General features: G+C 42.4%; 1 protein-coding gene across 1 annotated transcript in view; it reads right to left on the bottom strand.

The window, feature by feature from the left end:
- The window catches only part of aff2 (AF4/FMR2 family, member 2), a 117,044-nt gene continuing 103,906 nt past the window's right edge, over window positions 1-13,138 (bottom strand). The window contains exons 17-26 of the mRNA XM_071526828.1: window positions 12,982-13,097; window positions 9,777-10,026; window positions 8,141-8,274; window positions 6,888-6,951; window positions 6,071-6,207; window positions 4,872-4,943; window positions 4,228-4,321; window positions 3,181-3,233; window positions 962-1,197; window positions 1-122 (exon numbers count right to left, since the gene is read on the bottom strand). Of these exons, the coding sequence (XP_071382929.1) occupies window positions 1-122; window positions 962-1,197; window positions 3,181-3,233; window positions 4,228-4,321; window positions 4,872-4,943; window positions 6,071-6,207; window positions 6,888-6,951; window positions 8,141-8,274; window positions 9,777-10,026; window positions 12,982-13,097 (1,278 nt within the window). The remainder of the gene's footprint in view (window positions 123-961; window positions 1,198-3,180; window positions 3,234-4,227; window positions 4,322-4,871; window positions 4,944-6,070; window positions 6,208-6,887; window positions 6,952-8,140; window positions 8,275-9,776; window positions 10,027-12,981; window positions 13,098-13,138) is intronic.

Below are 13,138 nucleotides of genomic sequence, written 5' to 3'. Positions count from 1 at the left end.
CTACAGCAGGTGAGCCTCTATGCGTAGCCAGTGCAGTCCCTGCCTGATGTATCGGACCAGCTCGGTCATGCTGCTCTGCTGACTCAACGGCTCCATCACTGAGTCCAACTCCTGGAAGAACTCTACAGGAGGGAGAGGGAGAGACACAGGGAGGAGGAGGGAATGGTTACGATATCTACTGCTGCTGTACTTTGCTGAAAAACAACAATTAAATGCAATTTGGGTTTATTTGGGAAGTGGTTATCAAGAGGCAAATTCGGGTCAGTCACGGTGAGACATTTCACTCGTCTATATCTGGACATTATCAAACTTCATCACGGCTCACAGCACCTGAGAAAATCATTTTCTACAAATCATGTCTGTTGTTTATTGAGCAGCAATCTAATCACTGAAAGGGAGTTAAAGTTCTATTATTGTGAATCACATCTGCAACTTTTCAGAAAGAACTTCTCCATCTTCTTGATCTTTGACTACTCATATCAACATGAGGAAAAATCTCATTGGAAACACATATCTTCTCTACCAAAAGTCTGACCTTAATTATGGCCAGAAACTGTACTTGTACCTTTTCTCACTTTTAATAATCCATGACATTTTAATTTAAATACATGCTACTCGCTATTGTTGATTGATGTAACACAATAGTGACTCAACCTATAGTCAGTTGATCAAAGCTTTTCCATTTGCTGTTCTAAACACCTGGTTGCTCTTTCCTGGGAAAAATCCTCTGGCACACAGACATGTTTTATGTTTCCACTTTGTTTGGAATAAACAGAAGAAGAACTGGGTAGTTAGCATGAGCAGTGATAGCCACCATGACTCAACAGACAACTATATAAGGGTTTACACTGCATGGTCAACCACTGTATATGTGCACTCAAATAGAGCAAAATTGTACCATTTGTCCATTCCAGTACCTTCTTGACAAATAAAGTACCGTCTTGTGTCTTTGTACTCCTACCTTGGCTGTCAGTGGCCAGTCTGTCCGCAGTTTCCCAGTGTTCATAGCTCCTCAGGATGTTGTTGGTGATGTTAACGTGACTGGCAGCCATGTGGTGGATCCGCTGGGGAATGGCCACACTGCCCGACGATGCAGGGGCACTTCCAGACCCTCCTACTCCTCCTCCTCCTCCTCCTCCTCCTCCACTGCTGGCTGGGGAGGGGCTGAGGGAGAGAGGAGACGGAGTGCCATTAACCCTGCAACACAAGAACATACAGAGATGGAGTTAGCCCTGTAGTACCATGGGGATTAAACAGGGATGTAAAATGGAAGGGTTGCGAGTTAAGGCCCATTCTCATCTAACATCACATCTAAAATGCTAACTATAAAGATAACTATAAACTGTAATGATACATTGTTGCTCAAGAATTCACACTACAACAGTATTGTTTTATTTCGGTGCGCAAGTCTTTAGACCAAATTGGAGGATGATTACTTTACTGACTTACTGTTACTTTATTTGCTCCCTAAAGTAACTACACAGAGAGGAGAGGAGCTGGGAGAATCAAATGCTCATTTTCTGGCCTTTGTCAAATAGTGCCAGGTTCTTCCTAAGCAAACCAAGCATCAATGCTACCGAATTCTTCCTGCCCCTTTCTTTCTTAGAACTTTAATTTGATCAGTGGAAAATGTTTTAACGTTGTCTCTGCATCTGCATCCGAAAATGTAATTAAGGTTATGAATGGTTTTATAGTTATCATTGTATTTATAGTTATCTTATTGTTCTAGATGTGAATAGGCCTTCAGCCACATTTAACAACACACATTTAACAACACACACAGTTGAAACACTACTGTTTCAGAGTGTGTATTGTCTAAATTGTTTTGCCTTGAGGCCTGAAATGAAAACCCATTAAAACAACTAAGTGCTAAGCTGGTAAAGATCCAAATAGACTGTTATCAAAGCAAAAGGTAAGTACTGGCTGAATGGTGTGCAGTGCACCTCAGTGCTACATGGAGCATTTTAATATGAAACAAATCATTACCACATTAATTTGGACACATTTGTATAATAATTACTGCAAACAAACGAGACAATTGGCAAAAAGACTGGCAGCCTCTACCAGCCTCTACACACCACATTTTACAATGCGAGACACCAGGTCAGATTTGGCGGGAAAAATGCTGGATTACTTTGTGGCACGATGGGAGATTGCTTTACGACACAAAACAGGAAGAGGGCGCACAACTGGAGCTAAAGAGATTCTGCCAATGGCAAATGGTGGAAGGAGTGAAAGGCGGAGGGAAAAATCTCTTCCAACATGTTAATCAACTTCAGTAAAGACAGAGAAAACAAACACACCGGGAGTGACAGGAGGGAGGAGTGGGGGAGTGGGGGAGTGGGGGGAAGCCACGAGGTTCATGGGGAATGTAGTCTTCATTTTGAGACACACTAACAATACCACTAGTGTGAGATAGAGGCTACCAACCGTCTTGACCATGGTCTCATTCGTTTATGGTAATTATACCAAGGTATCACAATTAATTGACAATGATATATTGATGTTTAAAATGCTACACGCAGCACCTTTAATATAATATCAGAAATGAGTATAATTTAGTTTTAACCTTGATTTCGTTGGTTACTATATCTAAATGAAAGTCAAAAAAGATGTGAAGATCTGATTTAATGGGTTTTCATTCCAGGCCTTAAGGCTATAAAACTGTACAAGAGTACAAGACTGGTGGTATCCACTGTAGCATCAGCCCTGCTGGTGCAGATCCGGGCCCCTGCCTTGCACAGTGGGGCGTGTGTCTCTGGCAGTGATGTAATGTCTGTGATGTGGCCTTGACCCTCGCTGCCCCAGTGACTCCTGCCCGGTCCGGCGCCGCACACCGAGTCCCGGTCCTGCTGTTGTGCAGGACCGGGTTGTGTCAGACCTGTCTAAACTCATTAGCCTCACATCCGCAGCTCCTCCGCGCCTCTCCTCCTCCTCCTCCATCTATCATCGCTCCTTCTCGCCCCGTCCCTTCCGCAGCACCTCCAGTCTTCTCCTCCTCACATCTACCCTTCTAACAACAAATCAATCTCTTTATTCGCTTCCTGAGGGGTTTGTTTGAGTAAGCAGCTGTCAGGAAAGCTACGGTGTTTTCCAGCAGAGCTCTGTTGAATTACAAATTCTCAATTATCTGTTTGAATCAAGAGTGGCAGGTGTGTGTGCGCGCATGTGTGTACTCACTTCCCGTTGGTCCTCCAGGGTGACGGCGCTTGGTGGGAGCTCTTGGCTGAGTTCTGGGCCACACAAAGACAATTTTGTTAAAATTGGTATATTATGGTTACATAAGTATTGATGGCATACAGTATCTGTTGTATTACATACAGTGGAGAGAGACTAGAGATTAAACAGAGAGCTGATAACATGCACCAAAGGTCATGAATTACATTTAAAGAGTTTGATTTCAAAATAAGAAACATGACACAAAACTGACAAAATGATGGCAGGCATAAAAACTAAAGACACTCTGAATTATTTTTGTTGAGTGATTAGTTATCGTAAGACATTTGCCTTTAAAATTGTACCATTTTTTATGATTTGATGACTTTGTTTTTCCGCAAATAGATATATACCTTTTTGGAATGAAACGCTTCATTTTAAGAAATGATAGCTAAATGCATAAAATATTAATTACAATAACAATGGTGGTCAGGAATAATGTGGCACCCATTGGCACGTTGCAGAACTGATCAGACTGGTTTGTGTGCTGATCTGTTTAGCAGCACATCAGCATGTTGCAGAACTGGTTAGACTAATTTCTATTCTTTTTCTTTCTATGAACACATATGTACACAGCCCCCCCCCCCCCACACACACATACACACACAAACCCTGCCACCCCGCCTCCCAAAAAACCAATCCCACCAATGCAAATGGCATACTCTGATAATGACATCCTATGTAATTAATTAAACTAAACATAATTAATCAAAACAAGCACATTAAACCCGAACAATCCACTGCAATGATTGATGGAGCTAATTAGCACATTAATATCAAAGAGAAAAAATGGATTTTAATAACGTCATGCAAAATTAATGCGCCGGCACCATGAAAATGAATATGAATTGTATTTAGGGGATTGTAATTGGCTTTGCATGTTTTTTTTTTTCGACCACAGTGAGAGACAGAGAGAGAGAGTAAGGGAGGGAGAGAAAGTCCATGTCCAAGCTTAAGTGTGTGTGTGTGTGCGTGTGTGTGTGTGTGTGTGCGTGCATGCGTGTGTGTTACCTTGAAATACTCCATGAGCGACCGTGAGTACTTGACGGCGTGGTCTTTCTTCAGATGGAACATCCTCAGATACAGCAGAGACAGACAGCGGTTACTATGGAAACAAAACCATTAGAAGGCAGATGAAGCTGCTGCACAAATACCATCCAAAGCGTCCGGCTTCAAAATTATTTTCATGTCGTCCGCATGAAGTGCGCCGGGACTTCAAATAAACTCCACAGGTCCTCGCGGATTGGGCAAAAAATTTCAGTGAAGTGAAGAAAATGATATTTCTCAGATATAAAACTATAAAAACCAAAGTCCAGGCATGACTGTGGATTGTATATAAAAAAATCCATAAATTCCCTTTACTCTCCAGTGTTGGGTGAAGTACAGTATGTAGATATAGTATTGCAGACATAAACAACTGGATGGAGGAGGAAGAGTAAAAGGAAGGCAAGGAGGTAGACTGAATTGTATTTCTACACACAATTACGTCTTCATTTTGCTGTTGGTGTTCCTTGTTCTGCCTCCTTTGTTCCCTGCTTTGTAACGCACCGATTTTGTAAAACACCACAACTTGGGTTTGTGCTATATAATTAAAGCTGACTTGATTTGACTTGATACACACACACACACACACGCACAACCGGAGAGAAACCTACCACAGCACAGCCAGTTTCTTCTCGGCAACAGTGGCCGAATGACTGGTGAAGTTCTTCAACCTCATAGCGTACCTGCAGAGGAGAGACGTTCATTACTCACCTTCTGACAGTCCCAGTGATTCATGTAGACAGAAATATAACTTCGCTTTATCTTTCTCATGCTACCTAATACATGTTGGAGGTTCGTAACGGTTATAAAACTTGAGGTTAAAATCATTCTCAGGTGCCGCCACCTATTACTGCGCATAAAGATGATAAAATGGAGGCGTGGCGATTAGCAGTTAACTGTCCTTCAGCTGGAGGGCCGGTGTTCAATTCCTGAAGACGGCAAGTATCCGCTCTGCTGAAGTGTCCTTGAGCAAGACACTGAATCCCTACCAGCTCCAGGATCAGGAACCTGAACCTGCAGACAGTGTTGACCCCCAGCGACCTAATCCAAGTTCTAAGCAAGGTGGTTCATCACAGTCGCAAGAAATTCACCGGTGTAGCAGGTGAATCAGGCGAGAGGAGTTCCACCTTCATACTTTATTGATCTCTGTAGAGAAATCCTCTCCTCTCTCCCACTCTCCTCCACAGGGAGGTCAGAGGTCAGGGTCAGACACAGAACAGCAGCCCTGGAGCCGGTAGGGATTCAGTGTCTTGCTCAAGGACACTTCAGCAGGGAGGATGATTGCTGACAATGGGGCTTGAACTCCGGTCCTCCAGTTGAAGGACGGTCTCCCTGCTCACTGTGTCACCCTGCTGCTGCTGCTGGAGGTAGAAGTAATTTGTTACTCTCAGTTCCCTCTGTTAAAGCGGCACTAGGCAACTTCACACGACTTCAACACCCAGCAATCTGATAAAGTGAAGTGTCCATACTACCATCAGAATTTCATTTGGGCAAATTTATAGGGTGTTAAATAGTAGGGATGGGACGCTCTTCTCTATTGCAGTCCCACTTTGTGATTTAGGCTGAATAGACTAGTGCCGCTTTAATCAACAATTTGTTTGCAGGGCCAGTTTGACACTTTAAAACTTTGTCACTTTATTTGTCTCATCTGTCTATCGATCCATCCATCTATCCCTCCATCCATTCATCCATCCATCTTTCCATCGATCCGTCCATCCATCCAGCTATCCATCCTTCCATCAATCGATCCATCCATCTATCCATCCTTCCATCTATCCCTCCATCCATCCATCCATCCATCTTTCCATACCTGATTAGTTCTACAGTTTCGGAGTACATGGTGTAAGGCGATTTGGCCTCCAGCGGGTCTCGCTCCATGGCGTTCCCACACTCTATGAAGGAGAGGGCGCCGTCTGCGTAGTTCACCGCTTTACCGAATTTATCCATCTACAGAGGGAGAGCAAGAGAGGGAGGAGGGAGACAGGCAAATGAGTGACAGAGAAAAAGAAAAAATGCAATAATGAGAAAGATAAAGAGAAAGAAAGCAACGTTAGAGAGAGAACGTATGTGTGAGAGAGAGAGAGATGGAACAAGCGATGTCTTCACAACATTGTGGCAGACGCACAATCTTCTCTTTGAATAATCCCCTGCTAAGATGCAAATCCCCCGATAAATCTGAGGAAATAACGCGTAAACAAAGATAAATAACGAGTTAAATAAATCTCATTTCATTGTTTGGGGAGATCAGATAATCCTTTTGATATTGTATAATCTTGCAGACATCATCAGTCCTTGAATACAATGTTCCCTTGGAGACAAATGGTGCAATAAATAACACAAATTATACAGTGCAATTCTTGATATGAAATAGATTTTTATACTGCGGAGACACACATTGAACGCACATAGGCAGCAAAATGCACGCGGATGAGCAAGCATATAATTAGAGTCTAGACTGTAGATGTTAACAGTGTGTTTCTTGCTGTCTGTGTGTATCTGTCTAACTGTCTGTCTGTGTATTTGCCTCCTGTATGTGCTTGTGTGTGTGTGAGTGTGTGTGTAGTCAGTCTCTTGTATAGTAATTGGACCACGTGTGGAGTAGGAGTACATTAAAGTCTGAGTCTTACCAGAGCATCAGCCTTGTGCTTCAGTCTCTTGGCCTCCTGCATGTAGTAGTCTGCACTGTGGACCCTGCATACAACACAGTGGGAAAAGAACAGAAATAGCGTGTTTGCAATGACACCTCAGTTAACAAAGCCAAAAAATCTTTCTTCATTTAATTACTGCCTACATGTAGTTTGCAGTTAGTAAGGTAGTTTGGTTTTAATGGCAACTGCCAACACCAGTAATAAGCCGTTGTGTGAAGACTGGGGGAGAAAAATGAGACTAAAAGTTAAAGTGGCTACATGTTGCAGTTTTAAACATTGATATATTGTTGTCATATTAATTGTGATATACCTTAGTAACAATATGTCAACCCCCACAAGTGATGCAAGCACACCATGGACCAATCAGTAACCAGATGCATCATCTGTCCAAGTTTAATCAAAATGGGACTGGTGGTTAGAAATGTTGACCTTTGATTATAGCGCCCCCATCAGGTCAATCAGTGTATTTTTTTTTTAAACACCAGAACACAGTGTGAAGATGCATCATACCTCCAAGTAATGTAGGGGAAACATTACTGTAAACAAATGAGACCATGGTCGAGATGATTGGTAGCCTCTGTCTCACATCAGTGATGCTGTTAGTGCTAGTTTTTCCTCAAAATTAAGACCACATTTCCCATAAACCCTGTTGCTTCCTGTTGTAAAGAAGATGTCCAAATTCGACCCAGTGGCACACTATGGCCCCGTCTCCTGTTAAAGTAGCATTTCTAGGTATGAGTCAAAGTTGTAGTTGGCTACTGTCTCATTCTGGTAGGACATATAGGAAACCTTCTTTTAAGGTTCCTTGTTTTGAAGGAAGCATACTGTGGTTCCTCAGGTGGAGCAGGAGATCCCACAACACCTTGCAACATCAGTGAAGAAGAACCAAACTCCACGTCATACTGAGTGTCCTGGTGTAGCTAGTTTTGCTAGCTAGCAATAATGTTAACTGCAGCAGAGCCTATTCAAGCCTGCTGCAGGAGGCTGGTAGAGGCGGCCAATTCTCTCTGCGATGGTCTTGTTTGTTTACAATAATTATCTCAAAATTAATTTGGTATTAATTTAGCGATGGTAAAATGTAACACACAGCACCTTTAAAATGTCATGGTGTGGTGCATATGTGTTATCAAAACCGAGTTTGGGCTTCTACTGTATGTGTGTGTGTGTGTGTGTGTGTGTGTGTGTGTGTGTGTGTGTGTGTGTGTGTGAGAGTATATTGTATTTCTACATACGTGTCACTAAATGACAGTCTGGGTCTGCGAGGTTCTGTGGGCTCCGTCAGCGGTTCAGGCCACACCTCCGAGTCCGACTGCCCGTTGGCATGGTAACCGTCTGCACAGGGCTTGTCACCATGGGCATCCATTTCCTAAAGGGAAAGGAAGGAGGGAGGGAGAAGAGGTGCATGGTGTTAAATTGGTATTAATTAGTATTGCAATGTGTGAGTTTCAAACAGCCAGCGTCCTGCAGAAAACTTGCAGAAAACCCCCAAAAACATTTTGTATACGTGGGAGACGGTCTCTAAGTGTGTGTGTGGACAAAAACAAAGGGAGAGTGTGTGGGGGGGGCACTAATTATATTGCATGAGTAAATGGGGGTACAGTGTAATGATCATAATAATGTCATAGTAATGATCCTTAGTTTAAATTTACACACAGGTGTCCACCCGATGTAAATTTCGAGTCTTACCGGTGGTTTGAGCCTATTTTACTTGTGAATGCACAATGTAAAAATAAAAGAGTAAAGTCATACATTTTGCAGTTTGCACTTTCCTCTTTGTCTTCAGCCTTACTTACAAAGCAAGTTATAACTTTAAATCTGAAACCTTTAAAGGTGACCCGTGTAGGATTTTCCCTAAATGTATCATTGTCAATTTAATAGGGAATTGTGGCTACATTCTGTAGCTGCTGGGAGCTGCTGACTATTGGTATATTGCATTATTTCCTCTCCCCACTGCTTTTGATGCATTACCTGCTACTCTTCTGGAAAGTTTCCTTGGATATCGTAGAGACTTAAGCCCAAAGAATTCCAAAACCAGACTAAACGCAAGCATGAAAGCATGAAGTAGATCAATGGGGAAAATGTTTGTAAAAGTGATAGCTATGTGGTTTTGTTTTTCTTAAAATCACAACTAATTATTAAAGGAATACACCAAGTTTTTGGTCAATTACCCATTACAAAATGAGAACATAGACACCCTAATCATGTGTCCCTGGTAGATCTTTCATTTTCATGCTAACATAGCATAGCATACACTATATTGAGTGATAGTAATTAGCAATTAGCATTATCCAAAGCAAAAAAACTGACGTTTTAGTAATAAAAAGTTGTCTTTTTTATTATATAGCCTGTAGATTCATACATTTAAAAAAGGAAATATCATTAACTCAATATAGCTGATATAGCAGGTTTATTTCTGAAACTATTTCAGATGAGCAACCATGTATTCATCCGCTGCACAGTGATTTTTAACTGTAATAGTCTCCCATCACCCATTACCTTCACTTCCTAGTGAAAAAGGAAAAATAGTCCCTGCTAACTCAAAACAGCTAGCAGTTAAACAGTTATTTTTGGATCACATTTTGTGTACATTTTATTAATTTCCTACACAAAACTACCAAACTTAGCCACATATCATTTAAAATTATTTACCATTTAGGGTTGAGCTATTGCAAGTTCTCACTTTCTCACTTTTGAGATAATACTAGTCACCATCACTCAACCTAGTGTATGCTAAAGTGTTAGTATGGAGCACTACAGTGAAATGATCTACCGGGGACCCATGGATGATTTTGGTGTCTATGTTCTCATCACTTAAAGGAACTCGGATGTGTTTCTTTATTATCCTTTACCATATCCTCCAGCACTTACACTGCCATTCTTCCCATGCGATGATGCCTTGCCTTCACCTCTCCTGTGTCTGTGTGAGGAGGAGGAGGAGGAGGAGGTGGAGGAGGAGGAGCAGGTGAGCACCCCGGCGGCGACGGCGGCGGCGCCCTCCTGGCTGAGGGAGGAGCCGCCCTCGCAGGTGCGTTTGCGGGGGGGATCGTCGGAGAGCGGGGACAGGAGGGGGGGGAGGAGCTTCTCGTCGCGCCGTCGAGACTGCTTCCTGTTTAGAGAGCTGGAGTAAGACACACACACACAAACAGGTAAGAGTTATCAGTCCCTGCAAAATGAGGTATAGACAACATTTTGCATACTCATCACCCTCTTGTCTTTTTGCACATTTTCGTATGCTACTCATCACCTTATATTATCAAAGTGGACAAGAAATAAAAAAATTGTGCAGTCTAATAATGCAGAAATCCAGCATGTAAAAGTAATCACCCGCTTGCTTTACTTGGGCTAAATCATCTCACTGGCGATAACATCCAACATTTCACGTTGTTCACACATAATAGTTTGCAGCTATTGAATGATATTTTCTTTTCAAAATCGTTCTAATTGTGCCTTTCTTGTTAGAACATTGGATATTATTCCCCCAACTGCCTCGCTGTAGCTCTTGTGACTCATATTGTTTGCAGCACAACAGATAATACTTTTCTGTTTTTCTCTCCCTGGAAACTCTGGGGGTTTGATGTAGCGAGAAAGTGCTGAGCTCGCAGAACAGCGCCCCAGGCTCCGACATTAGTGATAATATACAAAACCAGAGAGACAAAGACTAATTAGTTGCTGTAGTGTGTGTGTGTGTGTGCGCGTGTGCGTCAGTGTGCTTGTGTGTCTGTGTGCATGCATACCTGTCTGTGTGCGTCTGTATAAGCCTGTGTGTGCGTGTGCGTGTGTGTGTCTATCTGCTTTCCTAAGTGGATGCCAGTGTGTGCATGCATCACCGTATGTGTGAGCTCTCCTCGTTATTTAAAGGGGAAATAAGTTAGATCTTTACTGCCTCATAACACAAAATGACCACAGTATATCCAAAATATATTTGCCAGATATATCTGCCACTGATCTCCAATGACTCTGCAATTACTTGGCCAGCTGCTGGCTTTCAAAACTCACTCTGTTTTCTCCACTGTAGGAGGACATAAGTTCTATCAGTGTTGTTGAAATTCTTACTGGTTGACAGAGATCATAGGTTACTTAACGCCCCTTTAAAGCATAATTGCGGTTATTTTTGCTAGTTTTTGCCATCATGACGATTGATTGTGTTCAAAATTTCATCACTTACTTCAGTGTAGAGCTTTATGTAGCTTCAGTTTGCCGGTAGTGCTGCTGTGTAATTTTGATTTGTAATACCTTTAACTGCCAACATTGGTGGATTCACTGCTATGTTGCTATGTACTGTTTGAGCTTACACACTCATGAGTGGTTCATGATGCCAGGTAGGAGATATCGGAGTACGCAAATTACTTGCAATTACCACTAGGAGGTGGATGTGAACAGGTTTTCCTAGTTTGCAGTTCGTAATTACAGATAATCCGATATGACTTGAACACAGCATCAGCTAGCTAAAATAACTATCTAATATCTAATATCTAATACCGCAATGTACGCAAGTTTCAGGCACTGGACAATCAGAAAATCAGTGTGGGTTGAAAAGATGTGTTTGAATCGCTTTTGGGTTCAACTGTTGGAGCTTGCTTCGGCCCTGTGTGTGTGTGTATTGGAGAGCAGCGCTCCCTGTAAACTGGAGGTACATAAAGCTCTACAGTGAACTAAGTGACAAAATTCTGAACACAATCAATCATCATGATGGCAAAAACTAGGAAAATAAGGCCCAAGCTCAAAACGACCATAATTATCCTTTAAGAACACATCTTGTTGTTGGACCTGAGGAGGACCGTCATCATGCAGTTTACAGCTTCCATAAAAAGCCTCTTAACCTCCTCTGGCTGAAGAGAGGCCGCATGATAATGGGACATTCTGGTGGCTCTGTGGGCGAAGGCCGCTACCACACAGTGTCACGGGTTCAGATCCAGGCCACAACCTCTGTCTCATGTCACCCTCTGTCTTCCATCTTTCCCTTCCATCTTTCCTGACTCTCCTCGGCTGCACACTGTCTAATAAAGCGGAGATGCTATAAAAATATTTCCTCTGTAGCTGTCATGATGAGGCTTATTTATAGAGACAGCCAGCTTAGTCTGTTTTTAATAATTCAAATGGAAAGCTGAAATTCATGGTTTGTCATTCCTGGGTCACAGTGCAAATTTAAATCCCGTCCCCAGCGACTTCATCACCCATTAAAAATTTTAAGCCGTTCTGAAAATACTCATCTCCGAAAAAAACACGTCTGATTACCTCTACCAGTCCCTGTCCCAGTCGGATGAGGCAGGGGAAGGATGCAAAGCCGGGCCTTTTCCATTACGCAGGAATCAGTTGGTACTCACATTTTGTCATGTTAACCAATAATTTGGTTGAAAATACTCAAATTGTTGGTGAAGTCAAAGGAGAGGGTCCTTAAATCCTGATACGCAGTCCTGATACGCATTACGCGTCAATATCTCACCTCCATATTTCTTAACATCCCTTGAGCAAAGCGTGGCATTCTATTATTTTTCATCAAATCGGTTAAAATCTCATTCTCCGTGTTCCCTTGCTTGCGACAGGCAGAGCAAGGAAACCGCAAGAAAACATCGTCTCTGTCGTTGTGATTGCATTGGATGAGCATACTAATTGATTATTTGCCAGTGAATACAAAGTTAAAGGAATATTTGACTCTCTTATACTCTACTACTATACTTTACTTTTTTGGTGTACCCACTTTCCCTCAACCTGCCTCATCTACTTCTGCTTCAGTTAGTGATTTCCTACATTTCCCAGAATTACTTTCAGCAACCCCCAGATTACTCGTCCTGACATTTACTGTCGATGTTTTAGACAGCTGAAAATGTTTCTCCCGTGAAACTCCACTGTAGCTGCGCTGGAAATATCACCAATATACCAATGTGACATCCCATCGTCTACGTTAATAAGAAAAATCCACCACCAAACAGCAAAATAGACCCAGAAATGTAAATGACATTGCCAGTAGCTGTTTGTAACAAAGTGGTACATTGCAGTATTTGTCCACTGCTGTTTTTCCTCCCAGTTCCTCCTGTGGGGAGCTACTCTTGTCGGTGTGTATGTCGGTACTTACTCTGTGGAGCTGTTCTTGTGGGTGTGTATGGGGGAGATGCAGGGTGGGAGGAGCTGGCAGTCTTTGTCCAATCGCAGCTTCTTATTGCTGTTGACTGACGACTCGCCGTGGTCCGACTGGGAACATAGAGGACGGATAAGACATTCAGTGAGAGAGA

The sequence above is a fragment of the Centroberyx affinis genome, unplaced genomic scaffold, assembly GCF_046629955.1.
Source record: "Centroberyx affinis isolate AG114_WGS23_722 - 3 ecotype Tasmania unplaced genomic scaffold, CSIRO-AGI_Caff_v1 ptg001466l_1, whole genome shotgun sequence".
Taxonomy (NCBI): Eukaryota; Metazoa; Chordata; class Actinopteri; order Beryciformes; family Berycidae; genus Centroberyx; species Centroberyx affinis.
The sequence above is the reverse complement of the archived record's forward strand: the minus strand, read 5'-3'. Positions and strand labels throughout refer to the sequence as shown.